This window comes from Lytechinus pictus, chromosome 8 (genome assembly GCF_037042905.1).
Source record: "Lytechinus pictus isolate F3 Inbred chromosome 8, Lp3.0, whole genome shotgun sequence".
In the NCBI taxonomy this organism is placed as follows: Eukaryota; Metazoa; Echinodermata; class Echinoidea; order Temnopleuroida; family Toxopneustidae; genus Lytechinus; species Lytechinus pictus.
In genome coordinates, this window is record NC_087252.1 from 6673154 (window position 1) to 6693257 (window position 20104).

Genomic DNA, 20104 nt, shown 5'->3' on the forward strand with positions numbered 1-20104 from the left:
TTTTTGCAAGGTGATTCAGGAGGGTGTGTGCGTGTAGAGGATGTGAGGTCGTGTGTCATAGATTGTTCGAGTATGGTAGAGGTTTGGGTGTGTTTGTGTGTGTGTGTGTGTGTGTGAGAGAGAAAGATTAGTGGGTGAGATGATGTGCGAGTGTGGCAGACGTTTGGGTGTTTCTGTATTTGTGTGTGTGTGAGAGAGAGGGTGTACGAGCGTGGCAGAGGTTTGGTGTGTCTGTATGTGTGGGAGAAAGAGAGAGCGGTGCGTGGATTAGAGGGTCCGCGAGTGTGGCTGAGGTTTGGGTGAGTCTGTATGTGTGTGTCTGTATGTGGTGTGTGTGAGAGAGGGAGAGGGATGGGTGAGTGTGGCAAAGGTTAGGGTGTGTCTGCGTGTGTGTGTGTGAGAGAGAGAGAGAGGGATGGGTGGGTGAGAGGGTGTGCGAGTGTGTCAGAGGTTTTAGTGAGGGTGTATGTGTGAGAGATAGAGAGGGGTGGGTGAGAGGGTGTGCGAGTGTGTCAGAGGTGAGGGTGTGTCTGTATGTAGGTGTGAGAGAGGGGTGGGTTGGTGAGGTGTGCGAGTGTGGAAGAGGTTTGGGTGTGTCTGTGTATGTGTGTGTGTGTGTGTGTGAGGAATGGGTGGTTGAAAGGGTGTGCGAGTATTGCAGATGTTTGGGTGTGTTTGTATGTGTGTGTGTGTGAGGGATGGGTGGGTTTTAAATATGTACGAGTGTGGCAGGGGTTCGGATGTATCTGTATGTGTGTGTGTGTGTGTGTGTGAGAGAGGTGGATGGGTGGATGAAAGGTTGTGTGAGGTGTGCAAGTGTGGCAGAGGTTTGGGTGTGTCTGTATGTGTGTGAGAGAGGGTGCGCGAGTGTGTCAGAGGTTTGGGTGAGGTTGTATGTGTGCGAGATAGAGAGGGATTGGTTGGTGTGCGAGTGTGTCAGAGGTTTGGGTGTGTGTGTGAGAGAGAGAGCGGTGCATGGGTTAGAGGTTTAGTTGAACGGATATGTGTGAATGTGTGTGCATTTGAAAGGTACTAAGGTTGAGAGAGGGTGTAAGAGCGCTTGTGAGATTATTTTGTGTGTGAATGGGTAAGGAAGTGTGTATTTTGTATGTGCTGAAATTAGAGAATGTGCCTGTGCGAAAAGATGATTTGGAGTTAACAAAGACTTGTGTGCAGTAATGAGTCATTGTAGGCCTGTAGAATGACAGAGTGGGTGTTTCCGTGGATGGGTGCGCCAGTGCGTGTGATAAAAAAAAAATGTTTTTCCTTCCACTTACCCTTTTTCATTCATCTTTGACCCATCGAACTCTAGTGAATATGAATACAAAAAACACGTTGGGAATATAGTGATAAGAAAAGAATGATCCATGTGTAAAGTGAAATGGGAAACATATTGAGTTCACCCTAGAAAAAATACGTCTTGTTGAAATAAACATAACTTAATAGGTTACTTAGTGTCCATTTAACTTTCCTATGTAGTCAAGAAAAACAAGAGTGAAACAAGCACATTCTCTAGATTATTTTATCTTCTTTTTATTTTCATGTAATAGCTATTTCAATAGAAATGATGACCAACAATCACCTGGTTTAGTCCTTCTCCTTAGGAGTACGAACTGTACAATGTTGATGATGATAGAAACTACTAGAAGGATTGCTAAGATAGCTATTCCAGCAGATGCTCCAGACCTCAAACCAGTCAGTGAACGTGGACATGGAGTGCATGTAGGCTCAGATGTGATGGATGTGGTCTCTGGTTGATAATCAATGTTTTAAAAACAAGAAACATACGTATTCGACATAGTGTATTACACGCCCGGGGGTGTTTCACAAAGATCTAAGTATGACTTAGAGTTACACTTAATTGCCGACGCGTTCATGTTTTGTGACGTGCAATCTTATTGATTACTAGGCAATAGAGCGCGACCTCTTAGCATGATCTGACCAACGCGGTCATGCCTTTATAACGCATGGAACTAGGCATTTAAGTGCGACTCTACATCATACTTACATCTTAGTGAAAGCCCCCCCGTTTTATTTGAACTTGTCTATTTCAACTTTCGATCCACTATTTCAAAGTCCACCCTAGAAAATTGTTGATTTGGTTAAATAGAGAATAATCAAAGTAGCATAATGCTGACAATTTCATCAAAATCGGATGTAAAATGAGAAAGTTATGACATTTTAAAGTTTCTCTTATTTTTCACAAAACAGTGATTTGCACAATTCAGTGACATGCGAATGAGACAGTTGATGATGTCTTTCACTCACTATTTCTTTTGTTTTTATTGTTTGAATTATACATTATTTAATTATAGTATTAAACAATGATAATTCCACATGTTCAGGGAGGTATCATTCGTTGCTTCACTTGACAGTGAGGAGAAATTATAATATTTCGTAGTTCAGATAATAAAATACCAAAGAAATGGTGGATGATATCATCAGTCTCCTCATTTGCATATCAATTAAGCAAAACTTTAAAATGTCATAACTTTCTTATTTTACAACCGTTTTTTATGATATTTTCAGTGTTATTCTTGATGGATTCTTCTCTTTTTATTCAAATCAACTTTTTGTTGGGGTGGAACTTGTCCTTTAAGTTTGATTTTCACTCAAAAATTCATACAGCAACCACACCCCTTTTTTCTGGCACCGATTAGTAAGATCGCGTTATGCAATACAAAAATCATAGATAAGATAATGTTGCATCAGTGTCACTTAAAATTAGGAAATATCTCTCAAACGCGAACAAATACGATTTGACCATGTTGCTGCGTGCCAATCTTGTTCGGACATATCCTTTATTAAAAAGGCAACTTCAAGGCTTTTAGAAACCAATCAGTCCCAATTCCCTTCCCTTGTGATAAAAACATGTTACCAAAACTTGCTTTCTGTAGTATATCTTCAATGCAACTCAACCGTGAACTGCATAGTTGGATCTTGGTGCATAAAAACCAAGCTACAAATCAAGAAAGTGTACTTGATCTCCTCCCCTGTCACAATTCTGAGCCAAATTCCAACCATTCTACAACTAATATAACTTAATAAAGTGTAGCGCCCAGTTTCTCCATATGCCATGGCATCTGGAGTAAACTTAGTTACCCGTAAAATTGTTCTCAAAAACCTTCTGTGGAAAATTTCGATTTGAGCAATATCTTCATAGTCACATACTTACCCATTCCCATCCCCATACACACCCATATGTCAGTATTGGTAAAATTATCTGAATAAATTATTCACACTGTGTATCAATTGACAGTTGTAAATCTTTTTGTTTTTGCTAATAACATGAATAAAGTGTACAAAGCTTTCCTTGCCGTTGATTTATACTTATATTATGCTATTCTTTACTTTGACCCAAGTCAAAACAGGTATCAGGGAGTAATTGAGTAGAATTTATAAAAATGTCCTTTTTCATCAGAATACACGGTACGCCGTGATAACCACCATATTTTCCTGTTTGCTGATATTGAGAATTTTGCTGATATTGTGTAAAATATGACATTTTCGGTAAAATGTTATGTAAAATATGATTTCTTATTTCCCTTTTCCCACGTTCTTACGAATATGCTTTAAACATGATAAAGGTATTCAATTATTTTAATTAAACGAAGAAGTTTGAGCGCTAATAGCTTTCGGGCCTAGTTAACTTGTACCAGGGAGTTGGGAGTACTCTAATCCCATCTCCCTGCTTGTTTTACCCTAAGAAAAATGCAATTGAAATACGTTTAGGGAAGCCCAGATTAAATTCAGCACCATCAGAACGAGGAAATTCATACGCGGTTAACTGTCGTTCACACACAAGTACATAATATAAAACGGAGCTTGAATTTTACATCGGTAGATGTGTTGTTCGTTAACATATTTGCCGATTAAAGTAGCAAGGATAGCCTGGCTCAATGCACATCTTTTGAAATTGATCAAGCTACAACATTTCATCACTTATCAGCATATGCTTCTGTACATTTGAAAATCTATTGAAATTCTTTAAAATGGACTAGCGTTCCTGTCTCGTCTTAAGCATTTAAACACGTTTGAGTACAAAGTCTAAGACCTGTTACTGCCATTTTGTTTCAAAATCATCCAAGTAGATACTAATAATGACAATAATAATAACATGCAACATGTGCAGATACGTACTATGGTAGCTCTAAAAAAGCGGTGCATTTTATTATCCAAATTTGCACGTGAAAATAACCCATGCTCAGAAGATACAATAGTCTTGTGGCAAGCATCTAGAGTGTATAAAATTGATATCCTTGTGTAAGTATTTGGAACAAAAAGTCTTGCCTATTTTCTGATAAACTTTGTATATAACCTCACGCTCCATTCCTATATATTGTTTGATCTGGATATTACATTGCGATTTAATCATTCGTCACAATTTATGTATATATATGATAACCATTTCTGATTATTATTAGGGGAAAGAAAAATGACTTTGTATTTTCTGAAAGTATGACAGCCTTAGATGTAATAAATTACACCAAGATAGAAATTTCAAAATATACTCTTACCTCCTTCATAATCTGTCTTTGCATGGCTAGTTGTCAATTTTCCTGCGATTGCGGAAAATCATATGTATATAATTGCAATGTAAATAAGGGACAAAAATAATCTTTTTTTAGGAAAGATAATTGAGAAAGTACTCTGATAATTGTTTCATTATGTCTCATTCTATCCGATTTTGTAATGATCACCTCTCCCGTCTCTATGATGTTGTTAACCAATTGCCATGATCGTAATTGTATAGACACGAGCTAAAAAAGAAGAAAAAACGTCTTTCTAAACACGAACAAAGATATTATTTACATGTGCCACCCTTGTACATAAACACGTAATAAGTCACGCAAATATAATTGAAAAGTTTCATATGATATTCTTACCTTCTTCATATTCTGTCGTTGGATGGCTCGTCATCAATTTTTCTGTAGTTTCTGAAAATCATACATCATCAACAATAATATCGTTGTGTCATTTTATGGAATAAGCATTATTTCCTATTTCTGTATCAACGATGAATATAACGTCATTATCCGTTCCTAACACAATACAATGTTGTAATGATGTTGCAATGTTGTAATGGTCATCTATTTTCACATTTTAATTATCGCCTCTGTCATGTATTTAATGTTATTTGCAGATTGCCATGATTGAATTTAAAGACGACAGAAACAAAAAAAAGAACATTCTTTCGAAACACATATATATCAAGTCCCCCTTTTTAATACACCCGCTCAAAGACTTTCTTGTCTGATGGAACAATTTACAAATCTTTTAAAATTGTGAATGAGCCTTTTCATACCTCACAGGCAGAGCTAGCAAATATAATATAGAAAAGCAGTCATCACATTGCTCAGTTCACTGGTAACTATATAAATTTATAAACCTTGGTCATCATAAAAAAATGTATAAAAAATGGTTGAGAAGTTTTTTAAGCCAACTATTCTTTAATGAGCTTACTTTGGGGGCCATACGTTTTTTTGCCACTTGCTGTATTTCCAAGATAATTCCCTGCAACACATTCAAACTCTGTTGACAGGTCATATTCTGATTCTGTTAAAGCCACAAAATTGATTCCCGTTGAAGATTCATGCTTCAGGATATCATTGGCGTATATGAAGTAATGTCTTATCGCTGGAAAAGGTTGGTTGGCAGCATCAATGGCGCATGTAACCCTCAAGTTAGGATCAAGTGACTCAAACGTCACAGTCACAATATCATTACAAGGTCGATCTGAATGATAATGAAGGAAAAGAATGTATAGATAAACAGTTATCGGAATAACCCTGGGAATTCCATTTCCATTTAAATAATAATATTTGAAGATTTTAGCCTCGGAATAGTTTACTAGATAGATGGCGCATAATTAATGTTGTGTTTATTATTATCATTATTATCTGTTGGTGCGTTAGTCTTTTGGTCCGTTAGTCTGTTAGTCTGTTCAGGAATGTTAAGGTTTTTGTTCAACTTGCTCCCATTTCCTTTCTTCTGCATAAATTATGCTTATACTTCACCTTGGATAATACTACACTTGGTACAAATTATCGTTTGGTATACCACATGTGTGTTCATAAGGAAGATGGGGTCAGAGGTCATCTAGGGGTCAAAAGATCATTGCATATTTTATTTATTGCAATATCAGGCGAGACTCATGGTTTGTGAGCCATCTTGTTTATTTATGTAGTAATTATCCAGCTTTTTATTTTTCATTTCTTTCTTTCTGGGGCTTAGTATGCTATTCCACAGTCAACTATCAGAGTAAATCTGAAGACAAGAGTTTCTATCCATTCATTTCAAGATTATTTTCCAAACAATAGTGAGTATACATGTAGAGTAGCAACTGATCAAAATGTGGGCAAGAACAAGCGTTTCAAGCCAAACTCGTGCGGAGTAAATTCTCACGGTACACTATAAAAATATTAAGTGCTAATTTAGCACTTACAGTGCTTGTATAGTGACTGAACTACGAGTGCTGATTTTCATGTTCAAATTTAAACTAGAAAATCAGCACTCAATATACAACAACTGTAAGTACTAAATTAGCATTTCATTTTTTACAGCGTATAACTATGATTGAAAAGTGTTAGGAATGCAAGATATCCATTATAATGAAATTTACTGATATCAGCATTTGATGGCATAAACAGTCTGCCATTGCAAGGTGCTTACTTCTGACGGTCTCCTGTAAACTATACTCTCTACCATCACTACAAAAGTTCATGGTTTTGTGTAAGGACGGAAGATGGTTTTAGGGACTGGTTTAAGGTACATAAGGAAGTGTTACAAGGCCGCAAATTTTCTCCTATTCGTTTCATCATAATAGTCTGGATGATCGGTGCAAAAAATAGCAAGAATTGTTCAGATTATGGTACAAGCATGAAATTTGGCTGACAGGTAGAGTAAACAGTGCTGAACATTTTTAGCTGGGGGTGCCAACCTGATCTCTCTTCGTATAGCAACAGTTGCTAGGTAACATATTCACCTTAGCAACCACCATTTTGTGGTGTTATCTTCATTTTAAAAACTATATTTTTACTTCTAAGCACCAAATTTACAATCACATATCAAGCAACGTTCCAACCATGTACAGCAACAGTTGCTAAGCAACACATTTTCCATAGCAACTACAAATAATATTCCTGAATACCACATCTGGTCATAATATCTGAATGAAAATTGTTAGAAAATTGGTCAAAGTATAAAACCTGGGAGTAAAAACTAATCATAATAAAAAAATTATAAAAAATCTTATAAGCCTGAAAATATCAAAAGCAGTCCAATGATTATAATATCTGCATAATAATCGTATCTAGGTAATAAACCTAATTTTGATCTACAGTATTTGATTATATTTCTTCATACTTTTTATTCATGCATGACAAAGCTATAACACACCGACAAAACTCATCACTGGGTCATTGAATGTGCTTATTATTTAATAATTATTAGCATCTCGTCTGTTATGAAATTGTGACAGGGTATTGTAGTGGATGTACATGGAACACTGGGAAAGACACTGGAATTTTAGGGGAAGCTAAAATTTGATTGATAATAAGACTAATCGCTCCCAAATGACAAAGCTTCATTGGGAAGCAATTGCGATTAATGCCCACACACTTACTTGTCAGTAAAGTTTTGATATTATTTTCTGACTTGAATAGCATGTACAGTAGACCTGAAACAGCCTCAAGCATCATTGACTGTATGTTCACTGTATAGCATGGACAGTAGACCTGAAACAGCTTCAAGCATCAACTGTACATGTACCACTTGTGAATATGCCACGATGCAGTACATTTGTCAATTATACAACAAATCTTTTAAGAGAATTTGTTAACTCTGTAATTGACACTAATCATTAACGCTGCATCCTACAAATCTTGAATATGAAGCGGTAAAATGCAAGATATTGCATGTTGTACCAGGTCATCAAAGAGTATATAGTTGGAAAATGGAAAGCAATGTAAAGGTGTTAGTACAGAGCTTTGCAACCTGCTTGAAATGACTTCTTTCATCATTCTTGCCCATTATATTTGAGCATCTTAAAAAAAAATAGTTATTCTAATCCCAAGTTTACTAGAAGCAATTGCCACTATATGTATCTTCTTTTATTTGATCATAATGCTGGGCACTTGAGTCATTTATATTATTTACATATTTTGCAATAGTTTCTAGATGATGAAGGAAAATAAATGATTTGTATTTACACTGTAAGTTTCCAATAGCTTGGGTACAGTTCTAGCGAATTGATCGATCGTACATTTTATGTGTCGCACATGCCTTCTCAAAGTAGGGCATATATTTATTCCAAAAGTTAAGACTGGGCTAATCATGAATACGAGAAAGCAAGACTACTGTCAAGCATGCAGTATGCTCGACAAAGAATATCAGAGGCAACAGAGGAATACATCAACAAAGTTAGTCATCATCCTCTTCGGTGGGACAATTAATTGTTCATCAATCAAAGTGTAAGAAACATTTCTGTCCATAAGGAAATGATATTGCGAGACAAGTCGGTAGTGCCTTCAGCAGAATCATTTCCATCTGAGTTGGACACGCCAAGAAGTATTGGAGGTATATGGAAGGAAGAAGCATATCAGAACTTAATGCTACTGTTCTGTGGCCAAGTATGGATCGCGTCCAGCCAACATGATATCACAAGTGCTTCACATACGTATTTCAAGTCGTGGATCCTGGAGCTGCAGGATTGATCCAGGTCAAAACACCTGGAAACAGAATGGACAGGTCCAAATCAACTTCCGCAGGATCGAGTCATGTTAGATCAATCACATAGCTGCAGGATGCAGGTCAACGTGCCTAGAAGCGGAACTGACAGGTCCAAATCAACTCAAGCAAGATCTTTCACGTCATGATATATCCCAGAGCTACATTATTTATCCAGGTCAAAACACTTGGAATAGGAACTGACAGGTCCAAATCAACCTCTGCAGAAGTCACAATGGATTATGTAGCCGCAGGATCCAGACCAACATGCCTGGAAACGGAAATAAATGGTTTAAATTGAATCTAACAGATCTTTCAAGTGATGCTAAGTCCTGGAGCTGCAGGATTGATCCAGGTCAAAACACCTAGAAAAATAACGGACAAGTCCAAATCAACTTCTGCACAAGCTTTCAAGTCATGATAGATCCCCAAGCTGCAGGATCCAGGCCAGCACGCCTGAAAACAGAACTTGGTGGTCCAAAACAACGGTTGCAAAATCTTTCACGTGATGACAAATCCTAGAGCTTTAGGATTGTTCCATGTCAAAACACCTGAAAAAAGAACGGACAGGTCCAAATCCACTTCAGCAGGATCAAGTCATTTAGCTCCAGAATCCAGGCCAGCATGCATATATATATTTAGAAAAACGGAAATGACGGGTCCAAATCAACTCTAGCAAGATCTGCCACGTCATGATCATGATGATAGATCGTACGTGGAGGCGGAGCTACAGGATTGTTCCAGGTCAAAACACCATGGAATCTAAACTTACAGGTCCAAATCAACTTCTGCAAAAGTCGTGATAGATCATGTAGCTGCAGGAACCAGGCCAATAGGCAAGGAATGGCACTGAATGGTCCCAAAATCAATTCTAACAGATCTTCCACGTCATGATAGATCCCGCAGCTGCGCAGGATTGATCTAAGTCAAAACGCCTGGTCAAAATGAACTCCCGCCCGTGGAATCCGGTTTGGGAACGGCATGGAGAACTAATATGATCTTAAACGCAGGCTATGGAAGGGAGTGGGCAAAGTGTGTTGGCTTTCAAGAGGCCGACTACTGTTAGCAAGAGATAAAGTGAAAATTAACTTCTGGCAAGTTTTTGGTGTTTGAAATAATTCTAAACTTAGTTGACTCAATCAATTTTTGGTGGTCATTCTTTAATCTCTCCAAGATCAGAGATATTTAGGTTGTAAGTACCCATGACCTCCTGGGGAGCTCTTACTATATGTTGATATTGTGGAATTATTTCCTAGGGTCGATCTTTTACATATTGTTTAAATTAATCTAGAATAAATATTGTTTCCAATGGATAAATATGGGTGAGGTTCTTTTCACATGCAATAGATATTATTCTACCAATAATATGGAACCCATAGACATCGTCTTTGAAAGTTGTGCAGGTTTTACTTTTAAGCATCTATTAGTATCTCTATGATTTACACACATCAATAATCTTACTTTACGGCCTTTAACCATGGTTGCTACAGAAAACATATTACTTACCAACTGGTACTTCGCATGACTTGTATACATGGTATAATTGTTCTTGGGTTGTTGTGATTAATGTATTAATGCGCTAATAAAAAAGATGAGATTCATATAAATTTTAATCATAAAAAAGATACCCTATAATAATTTGTTACCGTGGAAAATGTTACTTAGCAACGGTTGCTATGGTGCTCATTTTGTCTACCTATGGAAACATTCATTACATGAGGAATCTATGGGCCAGATTTAATTTATGAGCTATTCTGATTAAATTATAATGATCTAAACTAATATAAAGAATTTGTTGCTAGGGAAGAGGGTCACTTAGCGACCGTTGTTATGAATAAATGGATCAAAACTATTGTGATACAAAGGAACATACTTTAGATTAAAATTTGTATGACATATCGCCTGTGAAAATGTAACTCAAGCCCAATTAAGCTCAGTTACTAAGGTAAATAGATTACCTAGCAATCGTTGCTATGTTTAGTGAACTCACGCTGGCACCCCCTGCTAAAAATGTTTAGAATAACTTACTCTACCTTTTGTGCCAATTTGCATGCTTGTACCATTTTCTGAACATTTTTTTCACCAATCACCTAGACTATAAGCAATGGATTTGGTTAGGAACAGGTTATATTGCGGTCGCATGCAGCCCATCACAGCTAAGAAAGATATTGGATGCAAATGGGGATAATGGCGGAAAAAAAAAACTTGTTCAGGAACTCATCCTCCTCCGAAATAAACTCTTTATTGGCTAATAGTAAAATTGCTTTCATTTGAAGATGTTAGCTATTTGTATCTCGTTAAATGACCAAGGGGTTACGTACGAAACTCACTGCAGTATTGGAAGACTGCACTACGGGCATTTTAACATCTACGCAAAATCTCGCCAAGCAGCAATATTTCCCTTAAGTCTGGTTTTCTTTACGGATCTGTGACATGAGGATTGAACATGTCTAAAGAACACAAATTTGATGACATAGATACGAACCGCTTCCACAGAATACTTTGACGTATTAAACTGAATGCTTATAAGAAGGAGGACATCTTCTTGCCCTGCAAATTATTTGCCCTGGCAAATTTTCATTCGGCAAGACTCCGGAGGCTACCAATGTGGATTGTTACGCCACTGCATGTAACTTGTAGTACAATGTATCTTCTCACATTTTCCAAAAGGTTTTATCAAAATAAAAGTTTCTCTCACCAGAAACGTTTTTTTCTCCTGTATTCACATTTAAATCAGGTACATTTCTATTGCCTCGCTGAATACATTCATTCCGATGTGTTTTTACACCAACGAGCGATGTGAGATACCGATCAAAGCTATTATCTTGAATTACATACCATCGATCACTTTACAATCGGTTTCATCGTTGTGACTTTTGTGGTCCCATTTTAGCGCAATATCGAATAATAACATTATGGCACCTTGCCCACTATCCAAACCAAAACTTCTGTCATTAAGCCTTTTAATATTCTCGTTGATATAAGATATTTCATTTCGAATGCTGACATTGTGGATTGATCGCTGCTACTCATAATAAAGCAGTTAGAAAACATTGCAGTGCATTTGCATTTTTTAAACCCCAAACTTGCCCATTTTTGCCACAAATCATGTTTTCTAAAGTATCACCCTGACTCTCAAGAAAAAAATATTGCAAGTTTCTATGATCAAAATCATGGGTAAATTAGTATTCATTTTTTATGCTTGTGCATAAAAATGAAAGTATATATTAGTCTATACGAAAATTCATGTACACATCCAAGCGAAATTTCTGAAATTTGACTTTTAAAATTTGAGACAATACAAGTTCTTTTTGTAAAAAATGATACGCAGATTGAAATTTGTCAAGATGATAATTATATATCAGTAAAATTTTCCGGAAAGTTTCAAGGCAACTGCTTCATATTTTCTTTAATTTATGTAAAATCATGTATTTCACAAATTCAAATTTTGGGCAAACAAATGTAAAAATAATACAATTTTCTATTCAAAATTTCAGGCAAATGACGTTTCTAGCTCTCATAAATAGTATTAAATTGTAGGAAATGTATTTATCTTTCGTATGAAACAAGTTTTATAGCAATCGAAAGTTTATGTCAAAATCAATTTAAAAAAGTAGAATTTTCTGAAAATTTGTCGGGTTAGGTTCAGGAAACAGACTGTTCTTCTCATATACATGTATTGTTAATTCTGGCAGCGTCAAAATTTGGCCCAGAAGCCCCACATGAAAATGTATCCTTCTTGGAGTGGCACCTCGTTCAATTATAATCCTGAATAGCACATGCTGATGTATTGTCCGAATATGACAAAAATTAAGTTTTTACATGTACATAATGTCAAAGGGAAGATTATCCTACATGTATAGGATGTACATTAAGTATTATGATTGCATTTTTGTCGCTATTATAAACCAATGAACCTTCTTCACATTTTCTTGCCTTTGTAACGAGATTTCTAGTACAATAATTGGTAAAATTGTGAAAGTTAGTGTCATTAGAAGGATTGTTATTAGTTGAGCTAGAAAGATATCAGCTCCGTGATAACTCCACATACGTGCTGTGTAAAAAATATTTTATGTTACATGTATTTAAAACAAAACTTTTTAAGATTCAAAACTTGAATGTCATAGAGCAAAGAGTCTATTAAGTACAATATAAACTGCATCTCAAGTGAGTAGTGCATAGATGTTCGAATTTGATGAAACATAATTAATACCAGGAATAAATATGTTTTTTATGAATATCTTTTTTCAAAATCAACAGTGAAATCTTAAGTACTCTGCTTTGGTATGTTTTATTAATGTGTAAATGTTTTAATACCGATTTTTTTTAATTATTAAACAACATAAACATATAATTTGCTTACTGTGCATCTCAAGATTTTCTGTTATTTCTCCATTGAGAGCAGATACGTCATGACCACTGATGACGCATTTCAGTGTTTCGCCATAGTTCTCTCTAGTAGCTGGAAATGTACAGACAATCTCTTTACTGGAGAACCCTGCATCAGCTGGAAGAGTATATTCTAGAAAACCATCACACGGGGCAGGATCATCACCTAGCATCAATGTAAGTGTTTCTTGTGGTCTACCTCCTGTAGCTCTGCACGTTGCTATGTATACATCAGCATCATCTGCAATAGCACTTCCAATCGTCAATGATGATGTTGATTGGACTGAAAATACAATGTGATTTTTTTTATCTTTACATGGTATGTCTACTGACATTAATCTATTTTCAATGATACTACAAATTATTTTAATACCACTATTTTCCGAAACATGAACATTTAGATTATCTTTTAGCATTCATATGGTGTGTTCGTTCTCCACCAAAAAAAAATAAAAAATAAATAAATAAATAAAACGTAGAACACCTCTTGCATTTAAAAGTTTTTGCAAGAAACATATTTGTGTCAGTGTCAGTTAAAGATAAGGTGTTGATGAATATAACTTGAATTTATCATCTTTATTTAACCTACCTTCTACTTTAAGTTCCTTGACATCAGTCTCCAATGGCCCTGAGAAGCATTTATACCGTCCTTCATCGTCTATCTGTGAATTAGTGATTGTCATAGTGGATTGGGGATAAGCAACACCCGTCTGTGATACATCAAAATTGTCATATTTTGTAGCTTCTGTTGGGTGGGTTCTGAGTATACCTCTGAAAATATCAACATTTGGAACAACTGAGACATCTGTCCATTTAAATACGCCTCCTATGCCTATAGAATCAGGGGTCTGTCCGCATTTGTAAACTGCATCATGTCCTTGCTCTACCGCGGAAGGTCCGTTGAAAGCCAAAAGTGACTGGCTGTTCGCAAGTTCTATGAACTTCAAAAAATCAATAAACAAGAATATAAACAAGATGTTATGTAAATGAGAAACAATGAGAAATACCTTTGGTCCTATGTATCGGAGGGAGGGGGTAAAGTTTGCTATACCCCTCTCGCAAACACGTGTCAAAACCACCACAACGCGTTTAATTGATTGCCAATTTATAAACTATTTACATGATTTGATAATTCCCACGCGTTTTATTCTCCATTCTTACTTCTTTTGTGAATCAAAACCCCGTAAAGCATATAAAAAAATGCCCTTTAGCGATAAATAAAAAATCGATTGAATTATAATTGAAATGTGAAAAAAAGCGAATGATAAAGACGAAAACATATGGGCCTAAGCTCTATCTTTATTCGATTTCTTTAAAGACAAAGACCGGATAAAAAAAATTGAAACTGAAAATGTGAAATCCTATAAACTAGTAACATGACAGAGCACATCAATGTATGTTTCATGGATGTCAATGGCTTGGCAGCTGAGCATTTTGTCTAAGAAAAAAGAACAAATCAGGATCGAAAATTACATAAAATCATAATCATACTCATAAGCCAGGAGGGTTGTGATTAGATATATTTGTATGTACATGCAAATAAGATCATTATTTTCTTGGTTTCCAGATTTTGAATTTTTTTTTTTACAATCCACAGAGGAAAGTATTGACTAGATTTTTTGTTTTTTCTCTGATTGGCCCTTATTTGGCATAAATTGTTATGTCAGAAACTGTTCAACAATTGATTCGGCTGACAAATTCAAAACAGCCCTTAAAATATGTAAAACCTTTAATATTCAAATTGTACCTCAGCTCTATTAAGTGAATTCACAACTGTTCTTTTTCTTTTCTTTATTTTCGTAAGGGCTTGTAGATATATTTATTATGTGTTATGCAATAGGCCCTATATAAATAATGACTATTACTATTCTATCATCATTATCATTATCTACTTCAAGAGAAAACGGAATATTGAACATGGCAAAAACTAATCCACAGCTGTAGATTTCCTTATGTTAGGTCTTCAAAAGAAAATCTATTTGTGATACCGATTGGTATGGAAGTAAAAAAATTCAGGTTACAGTTCGTTTTTCCAAAGGTTCGTACCTCCGAAACCCGTAAATTGCTAGATATCTTGATTTCGTAACAAAAATGAAAATGGGTTCATTCATCCGAAACTTTGTGGCGTTATTCCGAAGGTTTGTTAGTCAAAAAACGAAAAAAGATTCGTTAGTCCAAACACGAAATAAAATTCGTTAGTCCGAAAATAAAATATAGTTCGTTAGTCTGAAACTGAAATAGTCTATGTCGAAGCCGGGAAAATGGAAGGGCAGGCTTGAAGGGGGAGGGGGGGGGGGGGGGAGAATCACAGTTGCTATTAATTTGTTATGAGTATGGAAAGAGCTACTCTATCGTTACCGGGGCGATTTATACGTACGAAGGATTTTCTCGAAGCGGGTGATCATAGACTTATGGTGCTTGTTAATTTTCATGCAGGAATCGATATCATGTTTGTGTCTGATTGGGGCCTGGATCCTGTCCACGGAGGATTATTTTATTGTTACTGGGGGAGCTGAGCATTGTCACAGTGGCCAGGTCCATGATGGGGGCGTGGGAAAACAGCAATCTGCAGCCATCGTAGCCAGCTTTATGGAAGGGGGGGGGGGACAGTTATTTCGCATTATTTCATTTTCGGAATAATGAACCTTCGGAATAATAAACCTCGTTTCGTTTCCGGACTTATTTACCTTCGGAAAAACGAACCTTTGAAATAATGAGCCCTTGTAGTAGTCGAATCTTTGGAATAACCGACCTTCTGAAAAACGAATGTATCCCCGAAAATGTTTTCGAGGCTGAAAGTGATATGAACAGATAAAGTATTCGCAGACTCACAAACAGTGATAAACATGCATGAAAATATTTTGAATAAGAACAAAGGAAAGTGGGGACATGACATCATCAAAGTCCAATAACTGAATTATTTTTTTATCCTATTTTCACTTTCTGAAAGTGGTTTTTATTCTTTATCTTTTTATTTACATCGGTAGTCTGAAGTACCCCCTTTAAAATATAATCTCATTTAGTGTCGCGTACAATAAGATTATATTAAAAAAGCTCTTGCCATTGTGTTATTGGTTTCATAATGTACGTCCCATGCTGAGATTAAGTAAATGCGTTCTCTCGGTATATTTCAAGAACATGAGGTTTTAAATCATAGGTAACTTACCAGCGTGATTATTCCGATAACGTGTACATTGATTCTTCTACTCTTTCTACTTCTATCCATTGCGTAATTTTCCAGTACTCCTCTGTTTGAAGGCCTTATGGTTTGGAGTGATGAGACACACAAATTGAAAGTTTAGATTTAGGCAGTGAATATGTTCCCACTTCTCCGATCTACGTATAGCTGACGTGAGCCGTCGACATCCCGCAGCAGCCAATAAAAAAGTCAAAAGCTGCTATTATAAATTTGAATAATAGGAATCACTCGACCTTTTCTACCATGTTACGCGATGGGAAGGGGGGGGGGGGGGGTGCGCTTAGTTATTAAATACCATAAACGCTCAATGGCATATTTAGTACTAATTATTTATCTGTCTCTGCCCTTGCCTTTTCTAATCATTTTAATCAATCCCAATCGATTACCATTTTCTGAGTTTTATACGAAACATACATTTTGCTATATAATCTAAACATGGAAAAAAATGTATGTCCAAATGTCCAAGTAACGCGAATTTAGGATCTACGATCCATGACATTTGCTCCACACAATAAAGGAATGACCTAGTTCAACCCTGGATTTAATACTATACGCTATCCTAAACGTAATAACCCTAACCTTAACCCCAGCCCTAACCATAGGCCTATATCTTAGACGAAAAAAACCCGGAGCAGTTGTCGCCAGAGCAAATGTCGTGTCGCCACTTACACTCTACCGACAATCTTCTCAATGGTGAAATCAGTATCTCGTCCAACACCCCTGCATCATGTGCATGCACTTGCAAGAACCCTTTTTTCAGATATTTTTTTTAAAATAATAATTCAGGCCCATTTTCGTTAATTGTCTTTATTTCGATGGATTGTTTTGTATTACTCGGTATTTCAGAACGAAAGTGTTTTGATTGATTGGTTGCATTTATTCTTTTCTTAGTTGTAGTATAAAAGAAGATTCTTCCCAGAAGCTTATTTTAATTAATAGACATCACGACAAACGATCGCTATATTTGCCCAGGTTACCGTCGCATATTTCAGTAACTACCCGAATGTTGCTGTGTGTTGGCACCTTCTCATTCGGCCAATACGTGGTACACCCCCCACACACACACAGACACACTTTTAAAACTTCCCACAGTTCCTGCGTTTTCATAAGCTCTTATGAGCGCGGTCGATTCGTGAAAGGAAAATAAATAATGCCCAAAAAAACCCCAGCTCGGCCATGATAATTTCCATCCACCCCTCCCAAATTTAGTGAGGGTCGTCAGGAACCAAATATCAGTCTGTGCTGCGCATTGCCTGAAAATTTGGTCGCTTTGCAAGAATGTAGTGATTTGACCTAAATCACATTCATTTTCAAAAGACATCATATAACAGTCAGTAGTTATATGAAAGGGGAAGTCAACATGGCCAAATAGATGAAGACAGGGCGTACTGGTCCTGAATAGTGCAAGTTTACGACATTTTTTTTACGCAATTGAATGACGCTATACTGCCATGAAACGACGAAATAAATAGGACGTAATTTCGCCACTTTCTTTACAATGCATTTTTGATGTTGAATGTATTATATTGTAATAAAATGAATGTTTACTTGGCAGGAATGTTAAAAGTAATTTGTTAACAAATTTTCGGCATTACTTCTATTTGTTTCAGATCAGTATGCTCGATCTGTAAATGAAAAATCATAAGATCAGCATGCTCGATCTGTAATGAAAATCATAAGGAAATCATTAAAAAAAGCCTCTTAATTTACTATCTATTGTCCACGGCGGAAGGTATTTGAATACTAATGAGTCAGAAAGAAGAGGATCGAGGGTATTTGAATTCCAGTTCATCGTGGCTTAGCCGTGAACCAGAATAGCCTGGAGGTTGAGTCGCTGCCCGGAAAGCAGTAGATGGCAGGTTCGAATCCCACTGGTTCCAATTTTTCCTGACTTATGATCTTATGATTTTCATTACAGATCGAGCATACTGATCTTATGATTTTCATTTACAGATCGAGCATACTGATCTGAAACAAATAGGAGTAATGCCGAAAATTTGTTAACAAATTTTAATTTCTTCCTATGAAAAAAAGCCTCTTAATTTACTAATGTTAAAAGTAGATTGATAGTCGATAGGGTATGGGCATTGGTTCAGCTTAAAAGGGTGATACACATAAGCGGAAAGTGGACTAAGGGGCGGGGGGGCAGACTGAGTCAACCTTTGGATATGGTTTGAAGCCGGAGTCATGTCGGTTTTAAACAGTTCTGAAAATTTATTGATACGTGTATCGCCCCAAGTGGACTCAGACAGGTTTTACCAATAAACTAGAAATAGCTAACAATAGTTATAGCATTCAGACCATAGACATCGTGCAATTGAACAATGTAAACTGTTAACATGAAAGTCAGGCGACTTGTATCACGTGAATTCATTTATTTTATTTATGGCAAAAGGAATACAAGAAAAGAAAAACTCGTGACAATTTTAAAAACCTATCGATCGATGGCCATGGATACCTAAAAGAACACTATAAAAAAGTTCTCTCATCACCATTCTATGGTTTACAAACACAATTATTAACATTAAAATCAATTAAAAAATATATAGCAATTAGTGTTATCAAGATATATATGAACACATAAAAAACATTTAAGCGATGGAAGCAATGAGGAACATGTAAGAACGTCGTGCCAAGCAAATTAGATTCAAGTAAGACGTGTATTAAGAGGTATTTCCAAATATAAAAGACATAAAACACCTAAAAAACATTGTGCGATATATTTAATTAAATGGTAAACACGACCATCCTTTCCGACCAAATATACACAACAAATTATAGTAATGATATCCCATGGTTGATAAGATGACCATTAATAGATCAAACCAAATGTGTTTTTAACGTGTGTTTCCTGACAGGATACACAGTGCTTTGTTGTTATCGAACTTTAGTCTAATTTTGATCATCCATCAATGAAAATGGACCAAATTGACCAACCTTGATATAATTACACATTAATATGTCTAAAACGACAGTATCATAGAAATATGAATATACACATCAGGTCGTAAAGAAGATAGCTCACTAACAAATCAGGAAAACCAATAAACCTAAAGAAAGATCCTTTCGAAACTTCGAGCCCCAATCAATGCATTTTCATTATTTATTTTTATACTATTTTCTTGACCCTAATCAGCGCTGTAGACATATAATTTTAGGATGAAATAATGATCCACTGTTTTCAATATTTCAAAGATGGTTTAATGACCCTTTCTCGACTGTCTCCGGTAAACAGATTCAAGACTCGGTTAATCAGTCATAATGATACATGAATAAACTGCGTAGAAAATACGTAAAATGTAGATAAACATGTAATTAGACAAAGGAAAGTCAGAATCTATTTATAAGAAATAAGGAACGAAAGAAAAGCTTAAACACTTGTTTGGCATGACTCTAAAACAAATATACATAGATTGCAGACAGGAAAAAAACGCACCATATATCACGCACTCAAACTCACACACGATCCAATCCAATGTTCTATTTACTTGCAAACAAAATATACAAGTATAAACGAAAATACAGTTTACATTCAACATAAAAAATGAAAGAAACACCTGTAAATAAAATGTACATATACATAATAACACGGTGAAAAGATTTATCGAACTTTATGTGAAGAATGCTTGACTAAAATTGTCCGAAAGAGGGACCTTATTCTACTAACATCTGAACTTGATCTCGTGATTTTATGTTATTCCATTACCTCATTTCAACATGATATAATGATTTTTGTTTTTGTTTTACTAATGATGTTAATTTTACCTTGAGCATGTTGAGTACATGGGA

The 20104-nt window shown here is 36.0% G+C and overlaps 1 protein-coding gene across 1 annotated transcript; it reads right to left on the reverse strand.

The window, feature by feature from the left end:
- Positions 1–1273: 1273 nt before the first annotated feature.
- LOC129267421 (uncharacterized) lies at positions 1274–13799 on the reverse strand. Its single transcript, XM_064103252.1, has 7 exons — positions 13706–13799; positions 13091–13399; positions 5464–5736; positions 4887–4937; positions 4518–4568; positions 1583–1750; positions 1274–1308 (listed from the first exon to the last, which is right to left on the reverse strand). Exons 1-7 carry the CDS (start codon positions 13797–13799, stop codon positions 1274–1276), a joined length of 981 nt encoding a protein of 326 aa, XP_063959322.1.
- Between the last annotated feature and the right edge of the window lie 6305 nt (positions 13800–20104).

Bases quoted from the DNA above. Each gene is read 5' to 3' on its own strand.
- LOC129267421 (XM_064103252.1), bottom strand. From the start codon at position 13,799: ATGACAATCACTAATTCACAGATAGACGATGAAGGACGGTATAAATGC. The intron at 13,400-13,705 runs GTAGGTTAAATA...TTGTATTTTCAG, and splicing joins CAAGGAACTTAAAGTAGAAG to TCCAATCAACATCATCATTG. The intron at 1,309-1,582 runs GTGATTGTTGGT...CATATTCACTAG, and splicing joins AAGGAGAAGGACTAAACCAG to AGTTCGATGGGTCAAAGATG.